Consider the following 25,172-nt stretch of genomic DNA (forward strand, 5'->3'; position numbering starts at 1 on the left):
CGCCTTTGAAATGTGGACGTATAGAAGAATTATGAGGGTTTCCTGGGTAGATAGAGTTACGAACAATGAAGTACTGAGAAGAAATAGGTAAAGAGAAGGAAGTTGAACTTACAATTAAAGAAAGAAAACTACAGTACCTCGGACATGTAATGCGGGGCGAGAAGTATGGCATCCTGCGACTCATAATGCAGGGAAAGATAGATGGCAGAAGAAGCATCGGCAGAAGACGAATTTCATGGCTGAAGAACCTGAGAGAATGGTTTGGATGCAGCTGAAAAAACTATTTAGAGATACTGCCTCAAAAAATAAAATAGCTATGATGATTGCCAACCTCCGTAGCGGAGATGGCACCTGAAGAAGAATAAGTGTAGTATCATTGATATGTAGTGTCAGTTATAATAATTAGGAAATGGTTATTATCCCGTGGACTCATTTTATAAAGTTATTTTATTGAAGTGTTTATTCTTTTTTCACTATTGAGGAGATAAATGGACTCAACATTAAACAACTTGAACATCATACCGACTATTACTAGTATAAACATAATTATAGAACTGTAATAAATAAATTAATAAAATTCACAACAACAAAATTAATATTGTTAAGAAGATTGAATATTACCTAAGATTGAGAAATACAAAACTATCGAGTGACTTACATAAAATAAATTAATATTTTGAATATATCGCTTCTTGGGGCGAATTTTTGACAAGTTGACTACGATATTATTAATAGTCGTCCTTGTCGGGGGACCCAAAAGTCAGAATTGCAACTCTCCCTTTAACTGAGATATTATATATTTACTTTTTATAAATATAAAACCAAATAAATTTTATTTAGTCCAGAAAGCCACTGCGCATCCGCTAGGAAAAATATTCCGATTCGGATTTTTTGCACAATCTTACTCAAAAAGGACCCCTTTTAACAAATTTGCATGTTGCCAGGATCAAAAATTTTTAAAACGTTTTTTTTTGTTTCTTTTCCTAAAATTATTTCTTTTGCATGGAACAAAGTTTTTTTATGTTTTTTGGATCATTCCAAACAGAAAAGGTCTTTAGTGACATTTCTCTAAAGTTAATAGTTTTTTACATATAAGCGATTAAAAATTGAAAAATTGCGAAATTGGCCATTTTGAACCCTCAAAAACTATGTGAAAAACTGAAAATTTGAATGTTGTCAAGGAAAGTGGATATTCTTTAAACATCGATTGATGAAATCCCGAAGAGTTTTTTGCAATACAATATTCAAAACTCCTTTGTTTTTTAATTGCTAATCAAGCGTGCGCGACACTATTTTCCACCGACGCACAGTGGGGCAAGAGACAACATAAGTTGGCATTAAATCATTGTCGATATATTGTGGCCAATTTTTTTTTAATATTATAAGTTGTGTGTAAATATACAAAAACGATGTTTTTTCAAATGTTTTGTTCTTCTTGATGTGCTTATCCGTGACGAATTTTGCACAGATGCTATGTTAAAGCTGCACAGATGTTATGTTAAAGCAGGTTCTGAGGTTCTTTAACCAGGATGCTCTTCTTCTTCCTGGATCTCGCTTTCCAAATATTTTTCCTTGAAGGATGGCTTGTTCAAAAAATGTAATTTTCAAAGCTGCATGTCCGTAGTTACTACCGATATGATTAAAATGATATTTGAAGTTTAATCATTTTAATTTAAAATAAATCTACGGTCTAATTTACTTGTTTTTATGTAGATTTATTAATATTATTTATATCTCAAAACAATTGTGTTAACATTATTTTTGAAAAATTACTTAACCAAATTGCTCTTTCAAACCATTTACCGCATATTTATAAACATAAAATTTTGTGGGTAAAATATTGAAAAACTTAAACTACAATCATCATCAGAATCATCAGATTTGACATCAACATCTTGCACATTCGGAGATTTCAACATAATATTATGCATTTATATGCAGTGCTTCCACTGGCAGGTGTTCTAATTTCTTTCTTTTTATGTTTCTTTTGCTTGTGATCAGTGGATCACTACTGATCAAGAAAAAGTGGAATACATTTTAATTTGTTTTGGATCTACTACACTTTCTTGAATTATTATGCTTGAATTATGCAAATAACGAAAAATTAGAATAGAGTGTTATTCAATTTAATTAGGTTAACATAACCTCACAAAAATTAAATTAAGAAAAAAGGAGCAAATATGAGCCAAAAGTTAAAATGACTTTTTAAAGAATAATACTCAAGCTTTCAAAATAAAACAAAATTAAAGTCGGATCAGTCTTGGAACACTAATCACTTGCTCTTTTAGTCCTGTCGCCAGGGGGGGTACAACGGCCTCCTGTATTCAGATGGACTTACCCAAGTTTTTATTATGTATTTTGGCCCGTAGAACACGAATTTTTTGGGTAACAGTTGATCCGGATGTCGATAAGATTGTTATAAACAAAGAAGTTGAGGAATTACATAAGAGCGATTTCTCGCAAAACAAAACATGTTTTTGTATTTTTTGGGCCATTCTAACCAAAAAATGTTCCTGCAAGTTTTTTCGTAGGATGCATAGTTTTCGAGATAAACGCGGTTGAACTTTCAAAAAATCGAAAAATTGCAATTTTTGAACCCGAATAACTTTTGATTAAAAAATAAAATAGCAATTCTGCTTACCGCATTTGAAAGTTCAAGTCAAATTCTATCGGTTTCGAATATATACATTGCTAAAAATGTATGTGTTTATTGCTAAAAAAAGCTATAAACACATAGTGTTTCCCGTGCCTAATACATGCGTTTACATGCATGCTACGTAGAAATAGCCTCGCTTGCACTTGTACTTACTCTACCTACTCGTTCGATTTTAAATGAGAAATCATTGAAAACATCACTTCAGCACTAGGTGTTTATACTTTTGTTTAACAATAAAATAATAAATTTTTAGCAATGCAAATAACTAAAACCGATATACTTTGACTTGAACTTTCAAATGCGGTAAGCAGAATTGCTATTTTATTTTTTAATCAAAAGTTATTCGGGTACAAAAATTGCAATTTTTTCGATTTTTTGAAAGTTCCACCGCGTTTATCTCGAAAGCTATGCATCCTACGAAAAAATTTGTAGGAACACTTTTTGGTTAGAATGGCCCAAAAAATACAAAAACATGTTTTGTTTTGCGAGAAATCGCTGTTATGTAATTCCTCAACTTCTTTGTTAATAACAATCTTATCGACATCCGGATCAACTGTTACCCAAAAAATTCGTGTTCTACGGGTCAAAATACATAAAAAAACTTGGGTAAGTCCATCTGAATACAGGAGGCCGTTGTACCCCCCCTGGCGACAGGACTATTTTTGAAAAATGCATATTTTTTGATATTTTGTACAGGCAATTTTAACAACATATTATAAGAAACTATAGTTACTTAATTATTATATCACATCTGTAATAATATTGTCACTTTTCTGAAGATCAAATATCCGTAGCCAATTTTACTAGTAAATTAACTTTTGACTTGAAATAAGTGGATCAAACGTAAGTCGAATCACGCTATCACGGCATATTCATTGTTAACACGGGGACTATGTGCCATTTGCGACGCGTAGCAATGGGTGGAGGGGGATTGAATGAAAAAAAAAAATGATGCCAAATCATACGCAGGATTGTGTACTATTTAATTAAAATGAATGCGACAGAAAATACTGCATTTAGTATTTTCATTTTATGCCAACTTTTTAGCTCTCCTGCCCCAATGTGCGACGCGACAGTATGGTGCACATGAAAGGAATAAATTCGTTATTTCGTAAAACGGCGACTTTAACCTTTAACTACCCGCGCATCAAGTTATAACATAACTACACGCGTGGCGTACTTTGTACGCCACAAGAAAATGCACTTAAAAACAGCGGATTTGTTTAATTTTTTTTGAAAAAATACACTTAGTTGTTTGTTATAAACCTTATTCGGCATCAGTGAATACTTGGAGTTCCTTTTCAGTAAGCCAATTGGGATTTATAACTGGAATCATGGAATAACTAGATTCCATGATAAATAAAATTACTAATAAAAAATTTTTTAAATGTGATTTTTTACAGGAGAAAAAGTATTGTTTACAAAGAAAAATATATTTTTTGCCATAATGACTAAAAAACAATGAAAATATGTACTTATATTAGGACTTATAGTAATATAATCCTGGGGTATATTGTCCACCACCGGAAACAACAAATAATAAAATGTAAATTACGATCTTTCCAGAACGCCGATTATAACGAAACTAAAACCAAATTGTAAAGAACATTCCAGTGATAGGTTAGAAAAATAAGCAAGGTCAAAAATTAAATTTTTAAATATATTTCCAGTAGAATCCCGAAACAATCGAAAAAATCCCGAAACAGGTCGATTTTTATTTTTAAGTAATGATATTGTAGCATATATATATGGTATACTAGTGACGTCATCCATCTGGGCGTGATGACGTAATCGATGATTTTTTAAATGAGAATAGCGGTCGCATGCTAGCTCATTTGAAAGGTTCTTCAATTCTCTGTTCAGTAATATAAACATTTATATAATTATTTATACAGGGTGTCCTTCTACTTCTTTTTTTGTCAAATAATTTAATTTAATAAAAAGATTTTGGACACCCTGTATAAACAATTATGTAAATGTTTACATTACTAAATAGAGAATTGAAGAACCTTTCAAATGAGCTACCACACGACCCCTATTCTCATTTAAAAAAATCATCGATTACGTCATCACGCCCAGACGGATGAAGTCACTAGTACACCATGTATGCCACAATATCACTACTTAAAAATAAAAATCGACCTGTTTCGGGTTTTTTTCTTAAAGTCGTCGGTTTACGAAATAACGAATTTATTCCTTTCATTTGTACCATACTGTATGTATACTATGTGCAACGGTGGAAAATAGTGTCGCTCACGCGTGATTAGTAATTAAAAAACAATGGAGTTTTGAATACTGTATTGCAAAAAACTCTTCGGGATTTCATCAATCGATGTTAAAAGAATATCTAACTACCTTGGCAATATTCAAATCTTAAGTTTTTCACATAGTTTTTGAAGGTTACAAATGGCCGCTTTCGCAATTTTTCAATTTTTAATCGCTTATATGTCAAAAACTATCAACTTTAGAGAAAAGTAACTAAAGACCTTTTCTGTTTGGAATGATCCAAAAAACCTAAAAAACTTTATTCCATGCAAAAGAAATAATTTTAGAAAAAAAAAAACGTTTAAAAAATTTTTGACCCACTTTTGGTCCTGGCAACATGCAAATTTGTTAAAAGGGGTACTTTTTGAGTAAGATTGTGCAAAAAATCAGAAATCGGAATATTTTTCCTAGCAGATGCGCAGTGGCTTTTTGGACTAATTGATAAATAAATAAGATTGTGTTCATTTATAAAGCCAAATAAATCATAAATTCAAATAATAACCAACAAATGCGCTAACGTCACTGTCACTTAAAATCATAAACGTCAAAATGCCTAGTAAACGAGGTATCAAACACATGCCATATTACTCATCCTTGTTTAGCTTACTGTGGTTTCTATGGACAAGCGACTCAATTTTAGGATACTAGTTTCTATGAGTAAAAAAGAGACCTAGAATAAAAAGTAATTCGTGAATAATTTCATGCATGGAAAAAATTTGAGTGGAAGAACTTATATATCTACCAAAATGCAACGACTAGCTTAAGACTACCTGATCAGGAAACAAATAAAATTTTGTATACAGCGAGGAGTAGGAACGGCAAGGAGACACCGTCTCACCAAAACTATTCACGACGCTTTTACAACACACTTTTAAGAAGGCAGATCTATAATGCAGATCTATACGAATATAAATGGTATCAACATAAATGAACAGAAGCTCAGTCATTATTTGAGATTCGCAGATGACATCGTACTTAAGCCCATCGTATGGATGATGCAATAATAATGTTGGAAATACTATATTACGCTTTATTAAAGGTCGGACTAAAATTAATATGAACAAGACTCAACTAATCTAGTGATAAATCGTAATATTTTTGTTAATGGAAGAGATATTGAGCCAACTGCATCTTATAAGTACATGGGACATGAAATTCATTTGGGCAGAGATAAACAGACTTGTGAGCTCCCACATTGTCGCATAGGATTAGCCTGGACAGTGTCTGGTAAAATAATGTATTTGTATTTTAATCGGACTTACCCATATACCTCAAAAGGAAAATATTTGACCAGTGTATTACCCATACTCACGTATGGAGCGGAAACATCAACACTCACAAAAAAGATAGTGTACAACATTTATAGGTGACCAGATTATCAGACAACCGATGGACAAAACTTATTTTCGAGTGGAAACCACAATAAGAAACACTAAGGAGCAGAGGACGCCCACCAACCAGATGGGCCAACGATCTGAAGTGGGTTCCTGTGGAACCCCAATAAGTCGGCCCCCGGTAACCCGGAAGTCCGGCTAACCCGGACCGATTTTTATCAGACAAACATTTCAACAATAAAAATGTAATAAAATATTTGAGAGATAATGGGTATTTGTGTAATATGAACTACATATACGATCGTAAAAATGACTCATGGCACACGACGTTCATTATCGTGTTATCGGAAACAACAGGCACCTGTGTAGTATCCTTTATTTATTTCAAACTGTCTTAGCATTGTTTAAAAAAGACTAAAAGACTATTAAAAATTCTTTTTTAAACAATGGTCTTAGTCTTCACTGTTATTAAATAACATAACATCGACATCGTACAGTCGTATTGTTCGCTTCCGTTCTGTAATCGTTCGTAAATCTATTCAGATTTTGTGTTTGCGTGTTTTTTTGTCTACGTAATGGCAACAAAACGTAAAAATGTTGTAGTGACAATGAAAAAGAAACTAGAAGCATTAGGTAGAATTGATAAAGGTGAATCTTTAAAAACAATTTCAGCATCATATTATGGTATCGGTACATCTACAGTATCGGATTGGAAGAAAGATAGAACAAAAATCGAAGAATTTTGTTTCAAAATGATAACAAAAAAGAGTTTGGACAATCGGTGCAAAGTTAATAAAGCTAAAAATGAGACTCTCGACGACGCTGTGTATGTGTGGTTTTGTGCGGAACGCGAACGTGGTTTAGCAGTGTCTGGACCAATTATTCAAGAATCAGCACTCAGGCTGAATAAAATGTTGCCTGATTGTAAACCAAATTTCACTGCGAGTCAAGGTTGCCTGAATAGATGGAAAAAACGTCATGGAACGTTTTATTAATTTTTACCATTTTCTCCGGATAACCCGGATTATCGATAACCCGGATCGGCCGCGGTCCCGATTAATCCGAGTTAACGAGGTTCCACTGTATTAGTAACTGGATGCAAGCCGCATAAGACAGAGACATAATGGAAAGAGCTGAGAGAGACCTATGTCCAGCAGTTGTTGCATACAGGTTGATGATGATGATGATGATGATTATGTAGTCACTGGCCGTGGTTCTACTCCATATCGCTTAATATTAGGCACTATGATCTGAAATATCCTTTTTTTTTTGTTTTCTTTGGTTAGAGGGTTGTTTCATATCACGTCATCGAGTGCGTTCGTGGCTTGTTTACCTTGTGTTATTTTCATTTCTATATCTTTCATGCAAGTACAATCTCGACTTATCATTGACCCTAAATACTTAAAAGTCTTACAACTCTTCATCTTCTTCTTAAGTTCCATCTTCTATAGAAGGTTGGAAATCATCATGGCAACGCGGACCCTGTTAACTACCGCTCTAAATAGCTCTGCACTACTGCATTCGAACCATTCCCGTAAGTTCTTAAGCCAGGATGTTCTTGGTCTTCCCACATTTCGCTTTCTTCGGATTTTGCCTTGCATAATAAGTTGTAATAATGAGTATTTTTGCCCTCTCATCACACAACTCTTCATAGTCTTTTCTAAAATTAAGTTCAAATGTGCAACCTAGGATTCAGTACATAAATATTGGGTCTTACACATATTAAATTGAAAAATTTGACTTACACATATTAATCTTGAGTCCCCACAGCTCATAATCTTGCTTTAATTTCCTTATGATACATTCCATGTCCTCCCTGTCTTGTGCAAAAATGACTTGGTCATCGGCCAAAAGAAGTGAATGTAACAAATATTCTCTTGTACTGGTATGCCCATGGTTCCACATTTTATATACCAGCTTTTCAAAGCCTGATCGATGTATATGTTAAAAAGTGTAGGTGATAGTTTTGTTGCGATGATTGTTTTTGTTACTTCATTGATTAACTTTATTTGTACCTGTGTTTCTTCATACAGTATTTGTGTTATATTCACTCAATTTTCTCTCACTTACATTCTTCTCATTGTTTACAACTTTCCTGGGCACACTGTCTTATGCTTTCTTTAAGTTGATAAAGGTCATATGTGTTTCATGAACAGAATACTTACACATTAGCGGAAATTATGATAATGATGAATCGTCACTATTTTTTTATTTTAACACAATACTCCATATATTATTTGATGTTAAGATTATGTGAAAGGCTAATGAACGGTCTACGTGGAACACATTGCATACGGCCCCAATTTGAGTTACTATATAATTAATATACATAGACTATCGGTCAATGTAATATGGATAGATCAATTAATTACAAAGGTTAGATAATTAAGGATATTAACATGATTACCAATTGGATCGATTCAATAATAATTTAGGGCAATAATTAATAAAATTATAGATTTGTTAAATTGGTAAAGGCATTATAATCTATGATGGTTTTAAAGTAATACATTGGGTATATCTTATTGTCATATTTATTGTTTTGTCTAATAAAGGTTGACAATGTTCTGTTAATAGAGAGCTTTTAAGCCCCTTATTTCAGCAACGTTAAATGTTATACCTTATTCTGCATTAACACAAAAATAACGTAATACTTTATTAGCGGATAAGGTATCCCCTTATTTAGGTAGAAATAAGGTTCACGTTATTAAGGGATTACGTATTTGTAAGATTGCCAAATGTCATATCATAAAAAATGAAAAAAGTCATATCAGCTGAACCAAAGACAACTAGAATAAAAAATATATAGTATGGTATAACTAGACTCACACCCAGACATCCAAAGTGAAAGTTATTCTCCAACACCAAATTGTTCTATATGGTCCACATAATGTTCAGAAAAAAGTCACACCATTTTGAGCGTCGGGTTTGGGGAAGGGGAGAGGGGGGAGAGGGGGAGAGGGGGGAGAAATCGGTAAATTCGTAGTTTTTTGAGTTTTTCGTCAATATTTCTAAAACTATGCGGTTTAGCATGAATGAGCTTCTATACAAAAATATTCTACATTAAATTTGAAATGAAAAAGTTCCTATGCATAATCCTTCTAAAATGAACGGTTTAAAGGTTACGAAGGTAGTATAGTATAATTGGTCCAAAAAAAGGCCTAACCCAGACATCCAAAATAAAAGTTTTCCTTCAACACCAAATTGTTCTTTATGGTCCACATATTGTTCAGTAAGAAGTTACACCATTTTGAGCGTCCAGTTTGGGGGGAGAGATGGGGGAGAAGTCGGTAAATTAGTAGTTTTTTACGTTTTTCGTCAATATTTCTAAAACTATGCTTTAGCAAAAACAATGCTCTATACAAAAAGGTTCTACATGAAATTTAAAACAAAAAAACGGTAAAACGGTTCCAGAGTTACGGAGGGTAAAAAGTGGAGGTTTTCGATACTTCTTATATTCTTTGGGCAATAATATTTCTTATATTCTTTGGGCTAATTTTGTAAATAAAATTTGCCTATTTCAGTGGCCCATTATATGTTAGTGATAAGCCCTTGAAGAAACGTCAACCTCACCACCCAAAATCATCATCAATTGCCTAGATAATATAAAAAGTATCGAAAACCTCCACTTTGCACCTTCCGTAATTCTGGAACCGTTGATTTTATAACAATTATGTATAGGACCTTTTTTGTTTTAAATTTTATCTAGAACATTTTTGTACTTTTTACTGAACAATATTTTTATTAATTTTTTTATTTTAATTTAATTAATTAATTATTTATATTAATATGATTGCATATTATAACATAATTTTTAATTCCAAATAACTTTTCTTAATAACACTTTTCGGTATTATGAAATATAAAGGTACTTTACTCTTAAGCGAAATTCATATTTTTTAACATACCTCGTACACTATTGATAAAAATTTATATCTGATGATTGCATCTTAGGTATTAGACTATATAGCGCATTTTATAAAGAATAATTTTTTTATAAAGTTAATTATAAAAAAGTTTTCCATATGGTTCCACTTTAGTGGGACCTATTGCATGTGTATAATATGTCACATTTTGATATCTTTTTTAAAAATAGTCCCAGAATTTTTTACGATACACCATTTTAAAGTAAAGAAAATAAGCTTTCTTTTTTATTAGACAATTTATATACCTACATATACAATAAAAAAAGAAATAATGAGAAATTTAAAAATAATCGTAAAATATATCAAAAATCATTACAAGTATAAAATTTTGAACAACCATATCTTGCTTAAAAATAGTCATACAGCCTCTTGCGATAGACCGTTTTAAAGGTAATTGACTTTTCTTCCTATTAAATGTAACATTGCATATACCTAAAGCTACGTAGAAAAAAGTTACAGAACAATGTTTGAGAAGTAGCAAGAAAAATGGGCCAAAATCGCTGTGAGTTGCGAACTTTGAAAAATCCTGTTTTGAAAACCATAAATGATAGAGACTTCTTTTAAACGTCGTTTTAAAGAGTAAGGACGGAAGTTTTCTCTTGTTAAGAAGTATCTAACCAATATCGTCGTGGAAAAAAGTTATGGGCCAAAAAGCAAAACTGATATCTTTTGTGTTTTTTTCTTGCTTTTCTTTTGAATATATTTTTGTAAAAAGAAATATTTTTGACTTTAAAATGTGATGTTTGGATAGTAAATTTAACCTGCAACAATTTTTCTGTAGATGTGTTTGCACCAAAAGTGCATAGAACTCACCCTAATTCGCCCTGTGCCTAGGGACTAATTCATCCCTTTCTCAAAAACGCACCCCTTTAAATGGTAGCACTCCACGGGTTTTTAATGTTTAGAGGTCCATTGACTATATGAAACAATAAAACCCCGTTAACGTTGTAGTTCCTTTCTAAAATACATAATCAATAGCCTATTAACAGGTGATCGGAAGTTGAATAGCCTTTTCTAAAACCTGACTGTTCATATGGTTGGTATTCATCAAATTTCCTTGTTAGTCGGGTAGTTATGACTTTGGTGAGTATTTTAAACAGGTGTGACAATAGACTGATGGGCCTGTAGTTTTTCAACTTCCTATTATCACCTTTCTTGTGTAATAAGATTACTTTAGAATTGTTCCAGCTCTTAGGGACTTTGCCCTGGTGTAAACAACTGTCTATAAGCTTAGTTACAATTGCAATGAGTTCCTTACCTCCTTCTAATTTCATATCTGTGGTAATCCTATCTTCTCCTGCAGCTTTATTTCTCTTCATATTTCCCAATGCTGTAGTTACCTCTGAAATTGTTACTTTTGGCATTATTTCCGATCCAACTTTTTTATTACTTTCCGTGCTGGTCTCATTTCATCGTCTTGTTGATGTGTTCTGTAGAGTTTCGTGTAAAATTCTTTTATTCGTTTTAGTATTATACAGTTTACAGTTTTTGTTAGATTTATTTCAGATTTTCCTTTTTGTATTTGTTGTAATATTTCTTGGTCTAATTCATTTTGTGTTGTTATTGGTTTTTTCAGTTGCAGAATGCCTTTGTTCACTGTTTCGGTTATAAGGATATTCAAATCATCAATATTATTGGAGTTTATCTGCTGCATGTTAACCTGATTTAATGCATGCATTATCTTTTTATTAAATTCACTATTTTTTATTTCTTCAGATGTCCATTTGTATCCTTTTTCAAGTATTCTTTTGCTTTCTATTTTTTTGTTTATTACTAGTTTTGTTCTTATTACTCTATTACTCTTATTACTCATGGTCGCTTCCTAGGTCAAACCGATACGTCTTTTACAGCTGAGTCCGCGAGTCTTTACCCGTGCGTCATCATTTAAAGCATACGAAATAAGTCGGAAATTTACTAAACGCAATAGCAAGTGAAAGAAAGTGGGTATTATTCCGATCACGGGTTATAGTATAAAATTTGACGTTATCAAATAAACAGAATGTCAAAGTTTTGCTTTAAAATTTTGGTGCATAATTATAGCTACATTCGAAGTAGCTTAATAAATTATTTTTTCTACAACCGTGTTAAAAATGCAATTTTTAGCACTCCATAGGAGCGTTAAAAATGCTACTTTAAGGCACTAGTGCTTTAAAATTTTTAAGGCACTGCAGTTCGTATTGACCGTATAGGCAATTTTGATGTAATGTCAAAAAAATATAAAAATGGAATGTCGGTCAAGTTCAAGTAAAAGTTTTTGTAGATATTGTCCTGTAATTACGTTTGTAGAAAAAATATTGTATGATATGCGTGTTAAAAAGTACATTTTTAAGGCACTTATGTGAATTGCTGAACTTGCTATCGCTCATTCTGCAAACTTTCACATGCGTGCCTTAAACGTGTACTTTTAACACTTATAAATAACTATTATTATTATTGATTAATAAATAAATAAACAATTTGAAAAAAATTCAATAACATATTTTCTTTTTGTTATTTTATTCACTTTGGCGGAACATTAAACACAAGCATTTCTTGTACGTTGTCAAAATTTATCGTAAAATAACAAACTTATTTATCATAAAATTTCGAACTCCAGTATAAAATTAGTTGTGAAAACAATTGTTTGTATATTATAAAAAATTTCAAAATGCAAAAATTCGACAAAATAACAGCAAAGAAATCAACAAACTGACAGCCGCAAAAGTAAACAAACCAAAACGTCAGAAATTGTACTTAAAGAATGTGAAAACATCCCCAGTCGTCTTTCTTTGTATCTATCTGTTTTCAATGCACTGAGTCTAAATCGATCATAAAAATAACATGTGTTTTTACTTATTAACAAGCAGCAGCTGATTTGTCATTAGATTCATGCGTGGAAGAGAATGATGCTAGATAAAAAGTATGTGTTTTATCTCGCCAGGTATTAATGACGCACGGGTAAAGACTCGCGGACTCAACTCTCCCGTGAAAAGGAAAAACCTAGTAACTGAGTTTTGATAACTTTTCAGGAAACGAAAAGAAAGAAAAGTATATCGCCGTTTAATAGAATTATATTATTTTTTGTTTTTTTTTCGTTCAGTGGATTTCAAGTGTATGTCCCTGTAACTGTAACTTAGTTTTTTCCAAATATTTGCAGTTTTTTTAATTCTATGTCACTTACTATTTTTGAAATGCAAAGAAATATTGATTTTGCTGCGGAAAAAGCTAGTATGCTTACTTAGTTCCTAATTCATACTATTTTTGCCAAGGAAAAAACTAGTAGGTACTATATTACACTTGCTAATATGATACTTTATGATTGCTTTAAAACTATGTAAAATCAAGTAGTTAGGTACATTTTGGTTTTTAAAAATAAAAAGTAGGTAAAGTTATAATTTTTACATATATTTTATTAGAAAAATTACAAAAAGTTTTTGAATTCAACATTTAATTACATAAAACAAACAAAAATAATAAAAACTAAACTCGATTATTTAGTAAATCATTTGATGTTTCAGAAACAGGTAGTTTCTCCCAAAAGAATCTTTTTTGGCTTAGCATTGCAGGAAGAAGCTCTGTAATTATTTTTTGTTTTTTTTGAACATTTACACCCCTATCTTCAGTTTTGCTCTCAGGCATTTCCAGATTAAATTTAGGTTTTAAAAAGTCAAAATTAATAAATTCGTTTTCAGTATGACTTTTCTTATAAAACATTTGTCTTGACCCTTTTCTAAATTGTACTACTTTAATCACGTTAAGTTTTGGGAAATTTTCATCTTTTTTTGTTCTTTGTTTTACACCGTCTTTAAAGCGATAAAAATCATCATGTTTCATTAGTAAGGTTTTATTTTTTCTAGAGGCTTTTAATATTAGCTCATTTAAGTCGTTCATTTCATAAATGTTGGATCTCTTTTTCCATAGCTTGCCAATGTTTCCGTGGACACTGTCGGCTCTCATAAAAGAGTGCCCAGCTTCAAAGTATTTTAAAGTAATACTGTTTGGACCCCAGTTAGAATTGACAATTACCACAAATGACGTAAATAATTTCCAGTTTTTATTTTGGGCACTGCAGTTGTCACACCAAAATTCGTAGTGCTCTACGTTAACTGAGGATCTTTGAATAAGCCCGCAATATGCTGATGCCACATCTTCCGCCGAGCGACCACTTATAGCTTCATGCCACAAAACGCAAATATTTTCTTCATCTTTTGTTAACGAAGCAAAAGTTTCATTGAACACAACTAATTTACTAACAAAGACAGATTTTTTTAAAGATAACTTTGGAAGTAGTAACACTTTTTGCATATCCGCGCAATAAACTTTAAATGAGTCTGGATAGTCGTGCTGTCTGTCATTATCATACGCTTTTCTGGCAGCAATATATGCCATATGGTGATCATTAAACGTATTACATTGATCACAAGTCTCTGGAATTGTACATATTTTTTTGTGCTCTTTTTGATGTACGCAAATGTCACACTCATCTTGATTTGGTTGATCAAATCCAATGTTAAGTGAATTAAATTCAGTTCTATATCTGTCATAAGATATTTTTTCATGAGTTTCACAAAAATGTTTCCACATATCAGTAATAGATAGCTCTTGAGATAAATATCTTCTATTGGGAGCATGTTGCAATTTATAGTGTGATATTTGCGGATTATAAGATTCAATATGGTTTCTTATTAGAATGGGATCCTTCTTGTTAGATGGAACAGACGAGCCTCGTTTATCCTTAACCAGTTCTAACCCCATAGATTGTTTATATCTGTTTTTGAAGTCCGTTATCATACCATCAGTTTTCATTCCATGTGTATGTAAATACATTTGCTTACACACATTCATTTCAATACCATCATCCTTGAGCAACGAGTATGTAAGGACGTGTTGACGTTTATTTTCACTATCTACTTTTCTTCTCTTAATACCCCCAATCTTTATACTGGCATTAAAATATTGACTTCTCTCGCCAAAACTCATTTTCCAAAATGACTGGCAAATATTTTGTCTTCTTTCTTCTGATAAAAATTCTCTACATTTTTTTTTACAATTACATGGTTCTAATAACTGATATTTTTCTAGATGCCTCTCAATTTGCTCTTTCGCTGTTCTTGCTCTTTTTTTTCTGTTTTTCTCGTATCCTTCATCGGTTTTATCACTGATTTGTGCTTCTATAAAAAACGTAGATATTAGTTAATTCATGTGAAACACAAAATACAAAGCATTTTTACCTGGCAGAGTTTCCTGGTTTATATCTTTCAATTGTTTATCTACTAAACCTTCATTTTCCATAACAGTGCCAACTACACTTTTTTCATTTTCAGTTTGAAAAAATTTTGCTATTCTCCTTTTTTTCTTTGTCTCATAACTTATTTCTTCAGATTCTTGTGGGTCATAACTAGGGTCTAAATCTGAGTCATCGTCAACTGTGTCATCTAAAAAGTATAAGTTTGGTCTAATTGTTTATAATAATTAATATTTTATTTAGTAACCTTTATTATGCTGACAAACGTCTATAACATCAACCGATTTTTCTTTGTGACATTCATTATTAACATCCGTATCATTTTGACTACCATCCTTTGTTCCATCAATTAATGGTAGCGGTTTTAATTCGGTATAAACTTTTGTGTTTTCTTCCTTCCTAATATCTCTTACTAAACATATTGGTTGAATATCATAAAAATGGTTTTCATTAGTAGAGGGGTTATCATTATCACTAAAAATAAAAAAATAAAAATCAAAAATGCTAGCGACAAACGTCCATATTATTATTATCATTGTAATAATACTCCAAACCAAAAGCTTTTGAGTTCGAAGGCTCTTCTGAATAAACTGTTATGCTTAGTTTATTTGATTTTTGTTTATAAATTACTCTAAAAATAATGATAATACACATATTTTAACTTCTGAAGTTTAGAATTAAAAATTGCTACATTTGCTATAAATACACAATGTGTTTAAGAAATACTTTTTAGTATACGAATATGAGCAAGATAATTAAAATAATTTCCACGAAACATAGTCAATAGAAAAATGTTTTGGTAATTGAATATCCACTGCACACAAATATAACGATTTTTGTTACATAAGTAATGGTAACCTAAATATTTATTAACAATCAGCTGACATGCGAATTTTCTAAATATCAACTAAATTAATTTGTTGTAACCTATCACCTTTTACAGTAATAAATAAGTCGGTTCATATTATTTTTTGTTTCAAGAAATGTTGATTTATTCAGAATATGTTAATTTTATAATCAGAAGTCCGTATAAATAAATCTAGAAACCTACTTTTGATTTTGTAAGCCGTCCATCATCAGGTTATCAACCAAATAATCGTCTTTCACAGTATCTTGTATCGATTTCAAACAATCTTGACCAAAGGACGCAAGTTCACTATACCTATAACAAAAAGAATGCATTCGTTACAGCATTTCTTTTGAATTATCTACCATTTTACTGATTGTTTGTTTTTTGAAAATCAAACAAACAAAATTGTACTTTGTTTGTAATGTAAAAACTAATACTCACCGCTTTTCAAGATCACCCACTTCCTGAACACAAACTACTTTATTTTCCTTAGCCAAAGCCATTATAATGTTTTTTCTTTTAGACATAGTTTTCAAAACTTTATATAATTAGATTAAAACAAATTCACCACCAGACGAGTATATGTAGGTATACACAGTTGAGACTGGCTCGACAGACTGAATAATTTAACGAAGTGCATTGGAAGAACATAGTAAAAGATCCTTCGTTTTCGCGCCAAAGCGGAATTAAATTGGAAATACCTAGCATACACACTTTAAAATAATTCGCCGAGTTTAAATGACCGGAAAAAATATGGATATATCTAGTAAATGACTTTGCTAGTTTTTTGTTTAGAAATATGACGTTTTTGTCTTTCGGCTTAAAAATGGTAAGGTATGTTATTAGGAACTTCCAATTTAAAAAAAATATTTATATATACACTTTTCAAAGGAAATATTTAGTAAAAGCCTTTGTTATATTTTTCCTTCTGAAATAAGTAGAAATGTATCGTTCACTGTATAAGTTGCTATGTTTATTCTAAAAAAATAACAAGATGCTAGGTTTTTCCAACCAAATTTATTGAAATTACCATTTTGCTAGGATTTTCCATCTGAAATAACTTTCTTAAAAATGCAAGTATTTACAAGTTTTAAGTACCAGTCGATAAAGAGCTTCATGGGGTTTCACACAATTGATACTAAGCATAAACCTAGTAAGTCACTTTACTAGGTTTTTCCTTTTCACGGGAGAACTGTACTAGGTTTCTATTTTTCGTTAAGATATAATCTATTTCATTCTTTGTCTTTTTATCGGGGCTCATCCATGTCCATTTTCTGCTTGGTTTTTTATTGAAAAGGGAGTTCGTTGAGGAGTTCAAATAAAAACTCTATAAAACAAAAATTTGTTTTAAATACGTAATGTTAGATATTATAATCTAAGCCTCGACCAATCGTGTGACAGAAAAGAGCGGGACTGCTCCTGGATTAAAAAAAATCATCGATTACGTCATTACGGTAATACTGATGACGTATTGTCTAACAAAAATATATAGCAATTCGTTTGTTTCTGAAATAATTAATTTATTCCATACTTTTGCAACGTACTGTATAATTTATTTAGGAAGTTATATATTTCCTCCGTTTAGACTGATAACTACTTGGTAATGATTATTATTCTCATAAATAATAAAAAAATGAGATGCAGGTCTTTTAAATAAAAATAATGATATAGTATAAATAATCATTTTGGATTATTCCTTTCTTGAATTCCATGACCTATTTACATTTAGTACATTAGGATTAAAATAAAAATGTCATAAATATTTCAAACTTTATCTTCCAAATTTCACTAATAGTTCCAAACTTCAGCTCGTAAATAAAATGAAAGTAATTATTTTTAAGAATCGTCCCGACAAAACTTGTTACAACAGTCATCGAAGTCAATATCTGGATGCAAATTCAACTTATTTCGATATCTCGTTAAAATCTTCGAACAAATCCGAGCCTTTGATGAGAAATGTCTTCTGCTCGCATAACGAAAACGAAAAGTTTAAAATTAATTCAGGTGGTTTAATGATTCGTGAAAATTCCTTAGTTTGACATCCAAGAAATTGCTTCGGATGTCGAAATCGCCGTTCCATAATATTCGCAATTACTTTTTCTTATAATCGATTACAGTTACAGCTAAAACCGGATCTTTTTAGTTTTTCCCTAACTTTGTGGAATTTTAAAAGGGTTGTAAGAAATAAAAATGGAATGAAAGTTTTGAGGAGATTCTCCGTAATGTAGAACTTTTCGAACTAAAACAATAGAAAATATTTTCTAAATAAAACAGTAAAAACTCCTGTTTCGCGTACAAAATGGAGGTATTAACAAAATGTACTTGGGGAAGATAGGTAAACACAAAAACCATCTGAAGTGAAACAATGTAGGGAACTGAACGTTTTGGGTCTAATCCATAAAATTTTTTAACAATGAATTTTTTCTCATTCAGCGCAGGAGCAATCAGGAGAAATAATAACATACATTTACTAATTTTGGTGGGAATAAGACACTTTTCCTTTAAGATTAAGTTTATTTGACGTTTCGATTTCCACCTCGGAAATCGTTATTAATACAAACCATTATTAAATTAAATAAATTTTGTTTTTGTTACTTAGTAAAAAATTTATTCATATTATTCAAATTAGTTAAAAAAATTTATTGAGTCGCGAATTTCGAGGTATTGAAAAGAATAAAGCAGCGGTATCAAAAGAGCGAATTGTCATGATGGTTGCAACCTTATTAGAGGAGATGGCACATGGAGAAGAAGAAAAAATATATTATTTGAAATGCAGTTGCATTTCCCTTACTCGCTCGATAATAGAAACGTTTCAACTTCGATCATTTGATGAAGGAAAACCAACCTCAGTCATCTTGCTTGATTTTTCTAAAGCCTTCGACACTATTGATCACATTCTTCTGTGTGCTAAATTGAAATATTTTAGATTTGATGATACCTCCTTACAGTTCTTCAAATTTTATTTGGTAAATCGTTATCAAAAGGTCATAATCGATAATAATTCATCAGCATTTGCATCTGTCACTTCAGGGGTGCCTCAAGGTTCGGTTCTTGGTCCTCTTCTTTTTTCAATATATATTTCCGACTTGTATAAATGTTTAAAAAATTTGAAATTGCACTCTTTTGCCGACGACACACAACTGTATTTCTCTTTTGAACCTAATTCTGTAAATCAGGCGTCACAAAAAATAAATCAGGATTTAGAAGCTATTTGTACTTATTCCACTAGACATAATCTTAAATAAATGCTAAAAAATGTAATTATTTGTTATATTTTTCAAAAAATTAAAAAGCTACTGTTCAGAATAACCTAAAAATAATTATAAAAATGAATCTCTAAAAACTGTTAATAGTTGTAGGAACTTAGGAGTCATATATGACCGTATGCTACGATTTCAAGAGCACGTTATCCTTTTAGTAATAAAGTGCTATTTAGTTATGCGTCAACTGTATTTAAAGTCAACTGTATGTAAAGGCATTTTAAACTTTAAAATTCAGTAAGTTATTTTGTGAAACTATGGTAATGTCAATTCTTAATTATGGGCTCTTGGTATTTTATCCTTGCTTAGATCTAGTTACGAAATTAAGATTGCAAAAAATTCGAAATAATTGTTGCAGATTTGTCTTTGGCATAAGAAAATATGATCGTGTATCATACAAAATAAAATAACTTCAATGTAGAGCAGTCAGTGAGGGTATTTGGCTCCGAATTCCATCCTACTACATCGATTTACTTGATATTTTCACAGTAAGTAGGGTTAATTATATATATTATATGTTTATATATAGTTAGTTATATGCTCAAAGAAACAAAGTCTACCCTATGTCGATGTGTGCTTTTATTTTGTGGGTGGTTCCCACCCCTTCTCAGGGGTGAAAAATGTTTTGGTTAAAATAGCCACAAAACAGGCTAGAGAACCCAATTTTAAGCAAAAACTGTCCTATAATTTTTTTTTGAAAACTCAATACTTATTCGTGGTTGAAAATTGGCCATTTTCATTGAAACATAATACCTTTTCGAACGGTTTTTTGCGAATACCTTAAAAACTATGCATCTAACTAAAAAACTATTTTAAACATTTTTGTAGGTTGTAAAAAAACAAAGAGACACTTGCCTTCATAAATCTTCTAGTTATAATACAAAAAGAGATGTGGTAGGTGAAAATAGTTTGTTTTTTGTTACATGCACAAAGTGGTGTATTCAACTTGAAATAACAAAGAAACGGTCGATTTTAGGTGTATTAACGTTTATTATTATTATAATATAGTATACTGTTGTCGTTATTGTTACCATTATTTTTGTTTTTATTTACCATTCATTTCATTTATCACATAACATCACAAATTATTTCCTTTATATTATTTTTCTAGTAGCCACATGACTATTTCTATAATTTCAATATTATATTATTATTTATGTCACATTATAAATCACTTTATTTCAAATTATTTCAAACTAACTTTGTAAACTTGAGGTTAAGTGGAGTAGCTCTAGCTAGACTTCGCCTCATGTATCTCGTGTTAGTAAAGTTTTACAGACTAAATAAAGGCAATTTAATATTATTATTATTATTATATGAAGGCAGAATTAAAGATCTAAGAAAATAACAAACAGATTTTATACTAAATTAACAAAGAGTCCAACGAAGATTTTAGGAAACAACATAATATACGTTTAAAGATTATTTAACAGACTATCAATGAAAATTAATTACACCTCATTATAGTAAAACACTTCATTTTTGTGGAGTACTGAAAATTCATAAAGCGAATACACCACTTAGACCGATTGGTAGTACTACCATCAACGAATATACAGCTCGGTACCATGAATTCTCGTGATGAATCATCAAAAAAATGTTAGTATAAATTAAAAGAGGAGTTGTTAATTAAACATTTTTTTGTCAGATTTCGTTAGTTTCATGTTTACTTAAAAAGTTAAGTAACCAATTTTTTAGCTTATAATTTTAACCAAGACGGCAATAAAACATAATTCATGAAGAAGTTTTCTGTAAAATTTTAAGTCAAAATACGCGATAGAAAAAAAGTTAGATGCTTTATAGACGATCGGCACACCACAAAAAAACGCTATTTCCCGAGATACTGTGTGGTGTGATAACAACTGTGTAGTGATTGGCTAATTTTAGTCACACTTTATATTTTTGATCGTGGTAAAAACGAAAATTAGGTTTATTTTGAATTTTACGTGGGGAAACAGTGGCAAAATCGCAATTTTACTCTAAAAATTAAAAAAAAATGAAATCACATTTTTGCGTTTAAGAGGTCTGTTTCATTTTAACATTTTTTTCTAAAATTTTTATAGTATAATATATTTCTTACCTTTCTGAAGAAAATGGTACCTGTTTCAATCCTTCTGTCTCATTATAATAAAAGTTATGAATTTTTAAAAGTGAAAGGAGCAGATTCCTGAATTTCAAAGTTTAATCGCCAAAGTTTAGTGACAAAATTTGAACTTTAGCTTTTTAAAATAAAAATGTATACCATTTTTATTCAGTTTCAATACGAAGGCAAAATAATCTTACTTTTCAATTAGAATACGGAGTGCAGTCCAGTCCCTTGAACCGCGATTTTCGGCTCTTATGTGGAGAACAGTGCCTACGTTCCTTCCGATGAAGGCTCCAATAAGAGCCGAAAATCGCGGTTCAAGGGACTGGACTGCACTCCGTATTCTAATTGAAAAGTAAGATTGTTTTGCCTTCGCATTGCAACTGAATAAAAATGGTATACATTTTTATTTTATAGTCGTATTACTCCGTAGAGTAACTAGGTGCATTTTTCCGTTGGAACTTTACCAGCTGCAGACGGGGGATGTGAATTGCATAGTGTAGAATTCCTTCCCTTTCGTCTTCACTGCAGAATCCATTTGACTTGCAAATTGTAGAAGTCTTGGAGGTGTCACCAGGAAAGTGTACCAATAAGTTTTCAATTTAAAAATCTTTTAGTAATATTTTTAATATTTTCAATATTAATAATTTACTATTAGGATTGAAAACTACTTCGTCTTTAGCTTTTTAATTAAGTTTACGTTAAAATACAGGGTACAAAGCATAAAATGTTTTATACAAAATATAATAATGCAACTTTTAATTTTAAGAAAAACGTGATTTCATTTTTTTTTTATAGGGTAAAATTGCGATTTTGATAATGTTCCTCCATCTAAAATTAAAAGTAAACCTTATTTTCGTTTTTAACACCTTAAAAAAATAAAATAAGACCAAAATTAGCCATTCACCACACTGTGGTCAGTATCTCGAGAAATAAGCGTTTTTTGTAAGGGTGCCACTCGTCTATAAAGTAACATAACTTTTTTCTTAGTAGGTACATATTTTGAAGTTTTCCAGAAAACTTCTTCATGAATTATATTTTATTGCTGTATTAGTTAAAGTTATAAACTAAAAAGTTTATCACTCAACTTGTTTAAGAAAACATTAAACTAACGAAATCTGACGACAAAATGTTTAAAAATTAACTACCCCTCTTTTAATTTGTTTAAGCATTCTGGACAAATCTCGTTGTCATCTAAATACTCGAAGGATGATACAGTAAAATTTTTCAAAAGGAAATAATTACATGAACCAAAGATACAGCGAGGTAAATGTGAAAAATTATCAAAATTTATTTTTCGCGTTTTTGCATAAAATTTTATTTTTGAACATTTTCTCTGAGTTTTACCAACTCTAGATAAATATAAACTTCATATTCGGATATGAAGATGAAAATTTTTCCATTTCTAAGCCTCAAATTAGGGATGTGCCGCTCATCTATAGGGATAGGATTTAAGTTTCACATAAATGCTCGAAATTAAATCTGATATATGCTATATTGTGGCCAATTTAATCTTTTAATTGAATCTCATCAAGGTAAGTATTCACCATTTCTAATAGTGCGTTATCCTATCGTGCATTAGCTTTGATCTGTCACATCCAATATGGTCGGCAAATGGTAAGACATGATCTTCTAAGTAAAATTTGTTTGTAAAAGGTATATTTAAACATATCCCTAAAAGGGCTACACCAAGACAACAAACGTTTTCCGAATAATAATTCCATCATCAGGTTTTAAATTCCTAAAATAAGTAGTATAACCGCTTAATTAAGACAAATTAATATGGTTTTTAAATTTTGACAAAGGTTAAAATACAAGATGGTTATAATTACAACATAGTATGCCTGAGCCACCAACATAATAGGGTCAGTACCCTTTAAAGTAGTACATGTTTACAAAGATTGTACATATTGTTATTTTAAAGTTACGATATTTTAAATTTTCCTAGATTTAATTTCAAGCAACATATAATTCTTCCCCATGTGGGTTGCAAGGTCCAGAGGATGAACCTCTATTGACGGACTTCAGATGGCAACTGAATTGAAAGACACTTCTTGAATAATGTCTAACACACACTGTCAATGAACCATGGAAACAACATAGTACAATACAACTAAAGTTTTCTATAGTGCATTGACAGCCTGTGATTGACATTATTCAAGAAGTGTCTTTCAATTGAGTTGTCATCTGAAGTCCATCAATAGAGGTTTATCCCCTGGGCATTGCAACGCACATGGGGCAGAATTATATGTTTCCTGAAGTTAAATCTAGAAAACCTTAAAACATTGTAATTTTAAAGCAACAATATGTACAATCTTTGTAAACATTAACTATTTAAAGGGTATTGATCCTATTATTTTGGTGGCTCAGTTATGCTATGTTGTAAGTATAGTCATCTTGTATTTTAACCTTTGTCAAAATTTAAAAACCATGTTTGTCTTAATTAAGATTATACTTATTTTAGGAATTTAAAACGTGATGATGAAATTTTTATTCCGAAAGCGTTTGTTGTCTTGATGTAGCCCTTTTTGGGGATATTTTTAAATAGGTATACATTTTACAAACAAATTTTACATTTTTGTAATTCATACTTCGTAATATTTTTTTATTTCTTAAGATCATAAAATGGTCCCCGTCTCCTTCTATGCTCTCTAAGCCCTTTCGGAGAAAGATTGTGTACTGATTCTGTCTTTTGCGAAAAGTGATAATGAGATTTTAGGTTTCTGTACTTATCTTTTCTTAAGCTTATTATGTTTGGGAATTGTTTAAAATTTGCGCTAAAGTTAAACTCCAAACTAAGGTAAGATGAGCTTAGGGATTTGGTTAATGCAGAAACGGCTTTCATTTAGTGTAAACAAATATAAAACCATGTGCGTACGCCCAAACAATTATCATTTTTTAAATCTTGAATGGGTTGCATGTGAGAGTTCATTTTAAATGAAGTAAAAGTCAGACTTACTCTCAATCTTTATTATAACTTCCGACGACCGGTTTCGCTCTTTAAACTTTGTAGAGCATCTTCAGGTCAAAGGTAACAAGTTACAAAATGATAAAAATAAAAACCAGAATTAGCACATTGTCTGGTTGTAAAAGATGCTAAAGATCCATATGATCAAGCCAATGTTGAATAACATACATAAAAGTAGCGAAATAGCATACCAATGCACATGCAAGCATTCATGGGGGTGGTGGTACAAAACTTCCCTCAAACGCGACAACATGCGCAGAAGTATGCTATACATAATCATGCAATTATTATAATATCATTTTTTATTTAAAATTTATTTGTTGCGAATGTTCAATTCCCTGATTATTGCCGTGTGTTTTTTTTATTAGCGTTTTTCTGCTTCATGATGTGTATTACTTCTTTGAATTGAACTCTTTCAAACGCTTTTGTAAGATCAACAATGCACATTAAAAGGAGTTTGTTGAACTCTGTGAACTTGTCCAATAGTTATGTCATTACCAAGATCACATCAAATGTAGATCTATATTGGTCCTGAATTCTTGTTGTTCTTCTGATTATGCGTACGGTGTTAATTCACTTCTGTGACAAGATTTTTGTTGGAAA

At 31.1% G+C, this 25,172-nt stretch overlaps 1 protein-coding gene across 1 annotated transcript in view; it reads left to right on the plus strand.

Moving 5' to 3' along the window:
• Nucleotides 1-17,054: 17,054 nt before the first annotated feature.
• LOC126886735 (acidic leucine-rich nuclear phosphoprotein 32 family member A-like) overlaps nt 17,055-25,172 on the plus strand; it is a 44,835-nt gene continuing 36,717 nt past the window's right edge. The window contains exon 1 of the mRNA XM_050653755.1: nt 17,055-17,084. Within this exon, the coding sequence (XP_050509712.1) occupies nt 17,055-17,084 (30 nt within the window). The remainder of the gene's footprint in view (nt 17,085-25,172) is intronic.

Source organism: Diabrotica virgifera, chromosome 1 (genome assembly GCF_917563875.1).
Source record: "Diabrotica virgifera virgifera chromosome 1, PGI_DIABVI_V3a".
NCBI lineage: Eukaryota > Metazoa > Arthropoda > Insecta > Coleoptera > Chrysomelidae > Diabrotica > Diabrotica virgifera.